The 12425-nt window shown below is 48.5% G+C and overlaps 1 protein-coding gene across 5 annotated transcripts in view; it reads right to left on the bottom strand.

The window, feature by feature from the left end:
- The window catches only part of WDFY4 (WDFY family member 4), a 255678-nt gene that overhangs the window by 145864 nt on the left and 97389 nt on the right, over positions 1 to 12425 (bottom strand). For all 5 annotated transcript variants that reach the window (XM_061161999.1, XM_061162000.1, XM_061161997.1 and 2 more), the window contains 6 exons: positions 11765 to 11876; positions 10870 to 11060; positions 7734 to 7886; positions 3878 to 3951; positions 1157 to 1318; positions 482 to 573 (listed from right to left, as the gene is read on the bottom strand). In XM_061161999.1, the coding sequence (XP_061017982.1) occupies positions 482 to 573; positions 1157 to 1318; positions 3878 to 3951; positions 7734 to 7886; positions 10870 to 11060; positions 11765 to 11876 (784 nt within the window). The remainder of the gene's footprint in view (positions 1 to 481; positions 574 to 1156; positions 1319 to 3877; positions 3952 to 7733; positions 7887 to 10869; positions 11061 to 11764; positions 11877 to 12425) is intronic.

Below are 12425 nucleotides of genomic sequence, written 5' to 3'. Positions count from 1 at the left end.
ACCTAACCTGGTTTGTGGGACTGGGAATGGCTGGCCTAGTGGGGTGAGGTGGGGGTGGGGTGGGGCAGGGGAGGTGATCCTGCAGAGGGAACAGCAGGGCAGAGTGGGTGGACAGCAGACCATCACACATTAGAATGTGTAAGTGCCACAGGGTATCGAAGCTGGGGCTCTCCAAGGGAGCCAGGCAGAGGCTGGGGCGTGAAGGCGCCCACCTGCCGATCTACAGGGCGCTGTTATCCTGCAGGGCTTGGAAGCCATTCCAGGTTGTGAAGGAAGAACACACAATTTATTTTTATTTGTGACTCTAATAATATAGCTGTGACCTCAGAAGACAGCACCTAGGAACATCTCGGTTGTGCTGTGGGTGCCTTTCCCTCCCTTCCCGCAGCCTTTCACTCAAACTGGCCCCACGGCATGTGCCTGTCAGGGTTGCTGTGGGTGTCGTCCTGCTGCTGTCAAACCGTGGGAAACGTCTTCTCACCAGGCAGGGAAGGGTCCGGGGCTCCGTCCACACAGATCTGCTTCTCATTCACCGACGAAGGCTTGAGGGTGTACACCACAAACAGCCCAATTCTTAAGGCAGAAAGAGAAGGACACATTCAACTGTGGGTTTGGCCCATGTCTCCTGAGCACCCATGAATGTTTTCTACACAGATCTACCCAAATGCAGCTTCAAGGGAGGACTTGAGGGGGAATCGCGTTACTCTGATCAGTGTGATCTTTCCAGAGACTTCTCCAATCTGTCAGGATTCATCAGAGAAGCTGACTCTGGCTCTGCCAGGTCAATAGGACAGACATGGCTGAGGACACAACAGCTGAAACGTCCTATCAGCTGGGAAATCTGCAAAAGGCAGGTGTGTTGGGTCACTGGCTGGTGAGGATGGCCGGGCTCATGGAAATTCTGGGTTTCTTGGTAGGTGTGTCTGAGTACCAGGGAGCAGTGAACCCACAGCCCTGTTGAGGAGTCTAGGGGACCCACCCCTTTTTTCAAGCCGTGAACAGAGAAAATGTTTCTAGGAGGGTCCAGGGAAATAGAACCTGCTGCTGCATTGAAGGGTAGTGCTGCTGAGTGTGGAAAGGAGAGAGCTGGGGTCTACGTTCCCTCATGAAGCAGCCCTGATGCTCTGCCCTCTCTCCCGGGGAGCTGGCACAATACCTGAGCAAGTCCTGGAGGCTGAAGTGGCCCCTCAGCTGACAGCCCAGGATGGCAATGATGGTGGACATCTTGGAGGGGGTGAGGCCTGGCTCATTGAAGAGGAAGACGAGCTTGGGAATAAGCTGTGCCTGGTGAGCAACTTCAGCATTCCGGGGTCCTTCCCTGGTGAGCCCAGGAGAGAGGCAGTAAAAGCTTTTACTGGAATGAACCAAATTTGCTGTGTTTCTGCTAAAAAAGGTTCCACAGTCTGGGTTTGCCGGCCCTCTGACTCTCATGCTTTCCTGGCAACTCATCAAAATGCTGTCAGACACCCATCAAATATGTGTCTGCCCAGTGCCCCAGTCGCTTGGGGGTGAGCCTCCCATGCCCTTCCATCCGCAACCCCACCCCCACCGGAACTGCCTTCAAAGACAACCACCAGTTATTGACTTTTAAATTCTGAGCCTCAGGGAAAACTAATGCTGGTGTCAGAAAACTCAGAACAAAAAGAGCAGACTGGAGCTCAGCCACGGAGCACTTCCCAACAGCCGGAACGCGGGCCTCGGCCAGCCCGTCAGCATGTGTGTCTTCCTGCTTGCCCCAAACCACAAAGTGGATGAACACGCCGCTAAGAGTCAAAGGGGAGAGAGATGGGATTCAAGCCTCCGCACCCCCTCCTCAGGATAATCACAAATACAATTTCCTGTAAATTCTACTCCCCCAAAGAAAACAGCTCCCAGGGTGAGTGTCCATCTCTTAGAAAACAACAGGTACAGAAAGACAGTGGAAAGGGGGAAAGAAAAGAAACTGGAGGAGAATGAATGTGGATGGATTGCTCCTTCTTGAGCCGTCTTTCAGTACTGCTGTGTTGAATTCTGCCGAGCCCCATATCCCTGATACACAGAAGAGGTAGAACCAGCCAATTCTGTGTGTGGCTTGCACTCATGGGTTCAATGGGAAGATGTGCATTCATCACCTATAAGTCCCCAATGTCCTTTGTGCTCTCATCACTGCACTGAGCAGCCTGCTTTCTGCATTCCTTCTCCACAGGGCTGTGTCTTGTCCTTCCCTGAACCTCCAGCACTAAGAAGTAGAGTGGGTTATAATAGTCAGTCATGAGTGAATGAATGAAAGGGTGGTTGCAAACACCTTTGAACACTAAGGTGCTAATGATCACTAGGACAGTCAATCTGTAAGGAGTCAGGTGGAGGTGGATATGAACAGCCCACTGTGTAAGGAATGAGGTGGGTTGATAGACTGGCTTCCCTGCCTCCCTTTTCCCTTATTCTGATCACAATCCCTGGTTTTCTTTGGGACTTACCTCTTTCTAACTCTCCTCCACCCACTCCAGAGGGCAAGAGATGCTCCTGGCCTGGCCACATGACCTACGATGGCCCCTGAGACTCCATCCTACCGCTAGGAGTATTGAGTGGAAAAAAAGCCCTGCTGACTGTACAGAGCTGAGGACACTCTATGAAGTTGCCCAGCCAGAATGAAACCAGCATGGAAGAAAGCACAGACAAGACCAGGGACAGATCTCAGATAAAGTAATATAAGCATCATCCAGACAACATGTGAAGATCTGCCTCTGTCAACTGTGTAAGCCAATAAATGTCCCCTTTCTCTGCTTTCCTTTTCACCCTCTATTTCTTTCTTCTTTAAGTTGGTTTGAGTTCTGTTTCTGCCATTTGCTATCAAAAGAGCCTTGACTAATTGAAAAAGTAACAATGTGATGGCATTTGGAGAGGGGCCTTTGAGAGATACTTGGGTTATGAGGGTGAAGCCCTCATGAATGGAATTAGTGCCCTCATAAAAGAGACCTCAGAGAGCTCCCTTACTCCTCTGCCACTTGAGGTTGTAGTGAGAAGACAGCAAACTATGAACCAGGAAGCAGGTCCCCACCAGACACTGGATCTGCCAGAGTCTGATCTTAGATTTCCAGCCTCCAAAACTGTAAGAAATAAACTTCTGTGGTTTGTCAGTCCCCTAGTCTATGGCTTCCATTGGAAGAAAAGCTATGACCAACCTAGACGCATATTAAAAAGCAGAGACATTACTTTGCTGACAATGGCATGTCTAGTCAAAGCTATGGTTTTTCCAGTAGACATGTATGGATGTGAGAGCTGGACCATAAAGAAGGCTGAATGCTGAAGAATTGATGCTTTTGAACTGTGACGTTGGAGAAGACTCTGGAGAGTCCCTTGGACTGCAAGGAGATCAAACCAGTCCATCTTAGGACTTCCTTAGGATTTCCTTTAGAGGAAATCAACTCTGAATATTCATTGGTAGGACTGATGCTGAAGCTGAAGTTCTAGTACTTTGGCCAGCTGTTGTGAAGAACTGACTCACTGGAGAAGACCCTGATGCTGGGAAAGACGGAAGGCAGGAGGAGAAGGGGAGGACAGAAGATGAGATGGTTGGGTGGCATCACCGATTCGATGGACATGAGTTTGAGTAAGCTCCAGGAGCTGGTGAAGGACAGGGAAGCCTGGCATGTTGCAGTCCATGGGGTCACAAAGAGTCAGACATGACTGAGTAACTGAACTGAACTGAACTAGCCTATGATATTTTTTGTCTTAGCAGCGGAATAGACTAAGACAGACCTACTGCCCCCTGAGGACCTCATGCTCTGGGAACTGGAGAAGTCCATAGTTACTGAGCAACTGGCTGTCCTGTCCTCTTGGTCCTATTCTTGGCATGAAACTTTAGCTGCAACCCCCACGCTGCCAAAGCCCAGCCTACCTCGTTGACTGAAGGATTTCCACTAGATGGGAAAAGAGAGAGAGCTCCAAATTGTCAGCAGCATTCATCCAGAGCTAGAAGACAGAACACAATGAAGTCAAGTGTGTGAAGGGGAGGGTTGCCAGGCAGTGTGACTGGTGAGGAGCTCAGAGTGGTCTTCTTTGGCTTGGAATCACTAACACAGCTTACCAGCTCCAGAATCATATCAGTTCTCCTGACCACACCACCCCCAGGAGAAAGTGCAAACACCATTCCTGTCTTCCCCATCTCTGCTGCTGCCTGGAGCTTTGCTGTGGATCTAGATTCAAACCAAGGACACCTACAGTGACCATCTTCTACCTGTGTCCCACCCTGGGCCTCACAGCCTGTGCATCAACACAGCAAATGCATCTCATTCTCATAGGATCCTACTATACAAGGCAAACACCAGTGTTCCCAATTTAGAGATGAGAAAATAGAAGGAAAGATAGACCTTTGAGAAACAGGTCCCTTACCACCAGCAAGTCATTGAACTGGAATTAGGAGCTGAGTCTCACCTCTCAGGTTTTATACTGCAGCAACTATGCATTCAGCTTGTGCGTGCAATTTCTTCAGGTCCCCTATCTATAGAACCTGTAGCTCCTATGCAACAGAATTGTGAATGACACACCCTTGTGAAATGCACTGAGATTCTAAGAGGGAAGTTTATCACTCAGGTTATTTTCTTTATTGTAAACAAAATGCAGCTGCTCCCCATTCTTCTGGGGCAAAGGTGATAGTGCGCCTTCATTCTTATTTCTATTAATACTTCCCTTTAGAGAGCTCTATTATTCTCATCTAAACGATGACATTTCCTAAGTCCCAGAATCTAGAAAGTTCAGATGTGGGAGTTTAAAGAGTGCACTCTTATAGCAGCAAAAGGAGCTCACACTTACAAATGGTACCATTTGCTGGAGGCAAGAAGGATTGCACAAAGTCCCAAAACCAAATCATTATCCGCATTTAGTAGATAAGAACGGTGAGTCTCAGAGAGACTGAGTACCTTGTCTGGCGCCCACGGTTTTTAATTGGCAGAGACTGGCTTCAAAGCCTGGTCTGTCTGACCATGGAGCCCACACTCTTTCCTTCTTGCTGTGTTCCCCCACAGGCATCTCCTGCAGACGGTGACTCAGAGAGTCAATAATCAACCTCACTTGAACCAAGCAAGTAGTCATGGCTCCATTCATTTACTTATGGGGAAAAGTGGAACAACCTCAGTGGCTTTAAGTTTATTATGAAGGCAGAGGCTGTCCCTCTCCAATCCGCAAGGCTCAGCATCATACATGCCATGTAGTGACCTCTTAATAAGGATCCACTCCCTTTTTTAAAAGAGTGAATACAAAGTAAACCAAAATAAGACAAGTGGAATACTCTTAAGCCAAAAACAGCCTGACATATTTCCAGCCCCTGAAAGCACCATCACTGCCAGGTACACACAGAAGTAGGGCAGCTGTCATTTGAGAGAGCTGGTGTTGATAAATGTGGCTCCCAGGAAGGTAGAGGTAACCAGACACGGCACCCCAACATACTCAAGAGGATGCCAAGAGCTTTGCATACTTAAATTCATGCATTCATTCATGAAGGCAGTCACTGAATAAATGATACATGAGGCTCTGTGTTGGGAACTGGGGGAGCTGAGAAAGTAAGACAGACACCCTGAAGCATACGCCTCCCCCTGTCTTCTACTCCAGAACTTTAGAAAAATAAGTTGCCCCAGCACACTTGAGGCTACCCAGCTCTTTTAGAAATTACTTTACATAATGCCAACTGTCTGAATTTTAGAAAACATGCATAACTGAATCTTTTGGGTGTTATTCTATGTCACATAACTCCTGTACTAAAGACTGTATTAATACTAAAGACTGTATTAAGATGTCTGTATTAAGTTAGTTTGATTATCAAATGAATAATGTGTCAAATTCTGCTCTCTCCCCACCCCTAGGACTACCTCAGTCTCAGAAAGGGGTGGCCTTTTCTGAAGCCACAGGCCTAAGGCATGCATGACTTCAACTTCCTGTCCCTTTCAGCTTCTCAATGTCCTGCCCCTCCCTGCTGCAAACCAGTCATCAAGGGTCTGCCCCTTCTGTTGTAACCTACTCTCTGCTCCCCAAACCTACCCTCTCCTTGAAGGATTTGTCCCATCAATAGTTGATTCTTACACTGGTATTTTAGATGCCCCCTTTTCACTGCTCAAGTCTCCTAAGTTCTGAAACACTTCTCCTTTAATTTTCTTCTCTCCTTGTCTCTTCTTCAAAAACCCACCAACTGTCTCCTTCCAGCCTCCTCCCTGCTCTTTACCTGATGTCCAATTCCACCATTTACTTTTCCCTGGGCCTGTCAGTGACCTCCAAACACAACAGACACATTCCTGCCCTGACTTCACTTGAAGTAGCCAGCACTGGGGAAATCCTTCTTCTTTTTAAAATTCCCTCCTCTCAATCTTTTACAAATGTTATGTCATTTCATTGGTTTATTGTGGATTTTTTAAAGCATCTTTTCTGCTTGTTTTTATTAGTTCCCTATTTTCTTAACCCAAGTGTGAGAAGCACCAGCTCAGCTGAGGGGCTAGTTCATTCAGGGAGGGGACGGGTGGTGCCCATGTTGGTTCCAGGAGCAGGCAGTAGGAGCCAGGTGGGTTCCTGTGTGGGTAATTCCTGTGCTGGGCTGGTGGCAAAGATATAGAGGAGCCAAGATGCCTGAGCATGGCCATGGCATTTTAGAAGGGGCAGCAGTGTGGTCAAGGCACGCTGACTTGTTTACCAGGGTGGTAAGGCTATTTCGCATATTTGCTTCCTGCTATGCACTGGGAGCCCATATCCCAGGTCTGGTTGACTTCCCCGACAATCCTTGCATCAATCTCCAGATCCAGGAGGAGAAGGCGACGACAGAGGACGAGATGTTTGGATGGCATCACTGACTCAATGGATGTGAGTTTGAACAAGCTCCAGGAGATGGTGAAGGACAGGGAAGCCTGGAGTGCTGCAGTCCATGGGGCTGCAAAGAGTCACCTCTATCTGCAATAACATCGCTGCAGGTGCCCCAAGCCACGTGCTCTCAAATGCCTGTGGTTGTTCTCATCCCTACATGGGAGTCAGTGGCATCCACTCCACCTGGAACATTCCCCCACTGAATATGTTCTGCCAGACTCAGCCCCAGAGCCCTGATTAATGAGCTGAGCTGACTGTCCCCTCTTCAGACTCCCCAGAGGCCCTGTCCCCCCTCACTGGCACCCAGCACATAGTAGCATCAGCTACGTCCTGTCCTGGGCCCAGATGGCTGTGTGTGGGAGCTGTGTCTTGGTTATCACCATACCTCCAGAACACACCAGCATGTGACCAGCATTCAATAAATGATGCTTTGTGAAGGGATCTACCCAAAGGTCTGCCCAATACTCCTCACTCAGCCTCCTATGTGCCCTCAGGATCTCTCACTCATTCCTTTACAGGAGCATTTCTAAACAGCAAAGCATCATCCAAAGGAAATGGGATGCTTTAATATCCTCTGATGTATGGAAGCCTACAGTTTTAAAATCTTTTCCCAGGTAGTAGCGGATTTGACTCCCACACCAGCCTGTGAGGGAGAGATGATGGCCTCCCTTTCACACAGGAGAAGACTCAAACTCAGAGAAGTCAAGAGACTTGCCCGAGGCCATACAGCCTATTATGGTAGGAGTTAATTATAGAGCAGGGACTCTGAGCTCCAAAGCCTTTGTGGTTTTCTCTCTCACTACCACCTTGACCATGGAGGAAGCTGATTCGCTGGGTTTAGAGGAGGCTCCAAGCTTTCTGTATCATCACATACCTGCTCCTTTAGGGCTAGTGACCAACCTCCAGTTTACCTCGAAATTGCAGAGGATGTGTTGAAAGACACCAACGTTGGTGATTACAGAGGACCCAAAGCCCAGTTCTGCAGTGCCGGTGATGGACAGGATCAGCTGAAAAATTCGATGGTTTAGAAAAGAGGTCTTTTTCCTCAGGAGAAAAGCCATTATCTGCAAAGGTTAAAACACAAAGCAGTTTTCTAGTGAATGCATCATCAGGAGTCTCTCCCTCATCCACCTGTTCCTACCAGCACTTTTGTCCGCCCAGTCTGAAGAAACTCTGTTCTCTGGGACTACCTCATCCATTGCCTTTTTCTCAGAAGGAAAACAGACACCAGCTTTTGCAGCTGCTTCCCCACCAGTGTCCACTTTTCTGTACTTATGTGGCTTCACCTGTCACTGTGGGCCCCGGCTCCTTCCTGAATTTTCCACATTTCCAGAATGCCACGGTCTCCTGGTTTCCTTCCACATTTCTGTGCTTTTCTCATTTTCCTTTACAGTCTCCTACATTCATACCCATCACACAGATGATGCTGTATCACCAGGCAGCCACCATCTGCCCACAAACCCAGTTACATCAGCTTCACTTCAGGCTGCTGCCTCCAGATGTACCATTCTGCCATTCTGCTGTGCCAGGCCCTGGGAAACTGGCAACACACAGACATCCATACCAGGGTCCAGGCACTGGAACCCCAGTGGCCCACACTCATCGCAGAGATGGACTAGGTGGATCTAACCTCGCCTCCTGTCTCTGTTGACCTCAGTAGCACAAAAGTCAGGCTGACCTACCATCCACTTGTATCTGGGTTGTCATCCACTACATTGAGAGTCTCAGCTCAGCTCATTCACAGCTCAGTTCCCCACTCCTGGATCTAACAAAGTCCACCCCCCGTCCTCTTAGACATACTCTTCCACTGTGTCATCAGGAAGTCTCACTTGTTGTCATGGGCTGAATGTTTGTTTTTCCCGAACTCCACATGATGAAACCCTAGTCCCCAGTGTGATGGTATTTGGAGGCAGGTCTTTTGGGAAATAATTAGCATTAGATGAAGGCATGAGGGTGGAGCCCTCACAGATGGGATTAGTACTCTCAAAAGAGTCACAGGAGAGCATTCTTCCTCTCTCTACTCTGCCACGTGAGGATACAATGAAAAGTTGGCCATCTGCAATCCAGGAGGGTCCTCACTCAACCTGACCATGCTGGCAACCTGATTGTGGACATACCAGCAATCCAGAACTATGAGAAAATTAATTTCTGTTGCTAATAAGCCACCCAGTCTATGGTATTCTGTTATAGCAGCCAAAACTGAGACAATTTAAATCAGCAAATAGTTTCTTTTCAGACTATTCCAGTCACTTCTTTGGCATATCTACCATTCCTCACTCCGCTACCAGGACATAATTAGAATGGCTGAAAGTTGCATGAGAAAAATCACTCAAGTTGACTGATTTCACTTTACATTAATAGTGTCAAATGTCAAATTGGTATTCAATTTGGCTTGGCAGTCCAATTCTGCTTTTTTGTAAGCTGGCTTTCCTCATCCTACAGATGATGATCTCAACTCTTCTCCTCTCTCCACAACTTCCCACCACCATCACCCAACCCAGTACACAGCTGAGAGTTTAGAATCCAGACACGAACACCCTCATCTCCTCACCACCAGCTCCACAAATGCCTGCACTGCATTCCTTCCTGTCACGACCCGGGTTTCCATTCACCTGCCCTCTGGAACCCACCCCTTGCCTGCTCCATAGGATAACTCTCCTGTCCTAGCTCCATCCACATTTCTCTTTTTTGTCACTTTGTTCCTGATAAACACGACAACAAGTACATATGTGTGTTTGTGTTCAGTTGTTCAGTCAAGTCCGACTCTGCGATCCCACAGAGTGTAGCCCACCAGGCTCTTCTGTCCATGGGATTTTTCAGACAAGAATACTGGAGCAGGTTGCCATCTCCTCCTCCAGAGGACCTTCCTGATCCAGGGATAGAACCTGAGTTTCCAGCATCTTCTGCATTGCTGGTGGATTCTCTATTGCTGAGTCACCAGGAACAAGTACATATACATCATGCCACATGAGCATGCATATTAGGAAAAGGCAAGAAAAAGTGCTAGAAATGGATGAGGTAGAGTGAGTGAGAGGCAGGAGACATAGACTGTGGTCCAGCTGTGGCCACAGTCCAGGTGAGAGGGGGTTGCTTGATGTGACACCAGACAGCTTTCTTCTAAGACCCTGACTTGGGTACGTACCAAAGAGAGAAGGAGGCTCCTTCCTGCCCACACTGGGCCCAGAAGGAACGTGCAGCTGTTGTGCCTCAGTGACTTTGTCTAGACTTTGACCCTAGTCTCTGCCCTCCATGCTTCCTTTCTTGGATGCCTCTCAGCCAGGCAGGGCACTCCTGGAAGACAGTGTCTGTGTCTCATCTGACATTATGAACAGTAAATAGCAATATAATCATGGTGCACACACACACAGCAGTTACTCTGAGCAGCCATGCTTCTAAGCACTCAGCATATATTAATTCTGTGATCACGATCCTACACAATAGGGGCTGTTATTATTCCTATCTTACACAGAAGAGAACTGAGGCACAAAAGTTAAGAACTAAAGTTGGCCAACATTTCTAGGGCATTTCGTCTGGGCCAGACATAATTCTAAGCCCTTCACCTGTATTAAATCATTGAGTCCTCACTGCAACCTCATGATACAGGAAAAACAATAGATCATATTGTACAGATGTGGAAACCAAGACAGAGAGGGGTAAGTAACTCAGGAAAAGTTAAATAGAAAGCTAGGAAGAGGCTCATTTCCAACCTAGCACTCTGGTTCCAAGGTCTGGGTTCTTAGCAGTCACGTTAGATGCAAAGTAGGGGGATCACAAATGATTCTTGAATTCATCAGTGAAAGATGCTGGCAGCCACAGACAGGTGAGCATCCCTGTCCTGATCAGAGCCCCTCTCTGGCTGCTGGTCACCTGGCCCTCTGCTCTGGTGATGCTGAGGGACCAAGGAACTTTCAGTTTCCTTTCTCCAAAAGTCATACTGATAGGAATGTCTACTTGGGCCAGCAAGGCTCCTCCCCATTCCTCGGGGATGACAGCTTCTTTCTGGGTGATGGGGGGCATTTGCAGACTCAGATGGGAGGGTGGACTTACCTGGTACCCACAGATGTGCTGCATCAGGTGGTCACACATGACATTGCTGGTCAGAACCAAGTGCAGGACTTTCACAGCTGCGTACATGCTGTGGTCATCTGTTGCTAAGGAAATGAGGCCCAGGAGGATGGCAGGCCCGCCAATGAAGTCCAGGCTGCTGGCAGCAGGGCTGGAGTGGAACACCCTTACCCCTGGGTGGGACAAAGACTTTCCTGAGTATACCACAGCTTCATTGCAGTGGACATTCCTCTGGCAGCATGCAAAAGCTATCAGGGACATCATCCACTTACAGCGTGGGGCCTGTGCACAGGACAAGCTGGGAGGAAGAGTAGGGGCTTTAAAAGTTTTAGGTCACTGAGAGATTCTGTGCTGAGTCCTTTCTGGGTCATAGAAGGCTGAAACAGCCCAGGGGATTTCAGACCTCCACCCTCTGTCTTAGTCCAGAGTGCCAGATGAGCCAGCCATCCTCTGAGCTGGCTGCTCTGACAACCTCTGGCTCTTGTCTGGGCTCTAGATCCTGCAGCATTGGCCCCTGGCACCAGCTCTCTGGTTTGCTCTTGCCTGATTGCAAGGCACAGTCACCAGTTATTTTTTTCACCCAAACCACCACCACAATTGCCTCTGCTCAGAGGCCCCGCTCTTCTCACTAGAAAGGCTCTGTTGTGCATAGATGCCAGCTTGGTTAGTAGCAAGTTCACTACCAGTTGTCAGATACAGTAAAGTGATTTGATCTGTGCAGGGAAGCTGACTCTCTGGTGGGGTTAACTCTCAACTCTTACTCTCACCATCTGAGCTTCTCAGCCCACTCAGTCTTGCCTACCACCCCAGAATTCCAGGCTGCACAAGTGATGCCAGCCACATGCTCTTCTTCCCAAATAGCAGTAAAAGCTCATACCTAACTGGCCCACAGCAACAGCTCCAATGGTTCGAAGAGAACCCGAGAGGTGACCAGCACAATTTCTTAGCAAGAACACAGGCACAGCACTGTCACGGGATGAAATGTTCATCTGGAGAAATTGGCAACAGTTAGTCCTAAGCAACTTTCCTGGAGAGGAGGAGGTCTTGTTCAGGAGCTCCTGGAGGGCAGGCATCCTGAGGCCTGGCACTCTGTTAGTGTAAGCCATTGGATAAATAATAACTGAACCAACATCAGAGGGACTGAAGCCAAAATTCAGGTTCTGTCCTGCCTCCCAGTCTTTGGCTTAATCAGAATGGAGAACCTTTCATTATACAATTGTGCCACCAATGTCCCACATGGTCACTAATTAAACAAAAGCTCACAGCGAGGAGCTGATGAGAGTAGGAAGGCCCTGAGGACACTTAGAGGCATAAGAGTGTTGAGAAGGCCAGGCCTGCCTTCTTTCCTGTCTAGGGTCATCCAGCTCTTCAAGTCCTGGCATCACTGGTCTCCAAGGGCCAGAAGACGGGACCCTGGCCTCTTCTAGCAGAAAACTCTGTGCTGGTAAGGCATAGTTTTAGTGCTCAACAGGACTTAACCCATGATCCCGCCTCCTCAGGAAAGGGAGGGGACCCTCTGTCTGTGAGGGTGGCAAGAA

The sequence above is a fragment of the Dama dama genome, chromosome 15 (genome assembly GCF_033118175.1).
Source record: "Dama dama isolate Ldn47 chromosome 15, ASM3311817v1, whole genome shotgun sequence".
Lineage (NCBI taxonomy): Eukaryota > Metazoa > Chordata > Mammalia > Artiodactyla > Cervidae > Dama > Dama dama.
The sequence above is the reverse complement of the archived record's forward strand: the minus strand, read 5'-3'. Positions and strand labels throughout refer to the sequence as shown.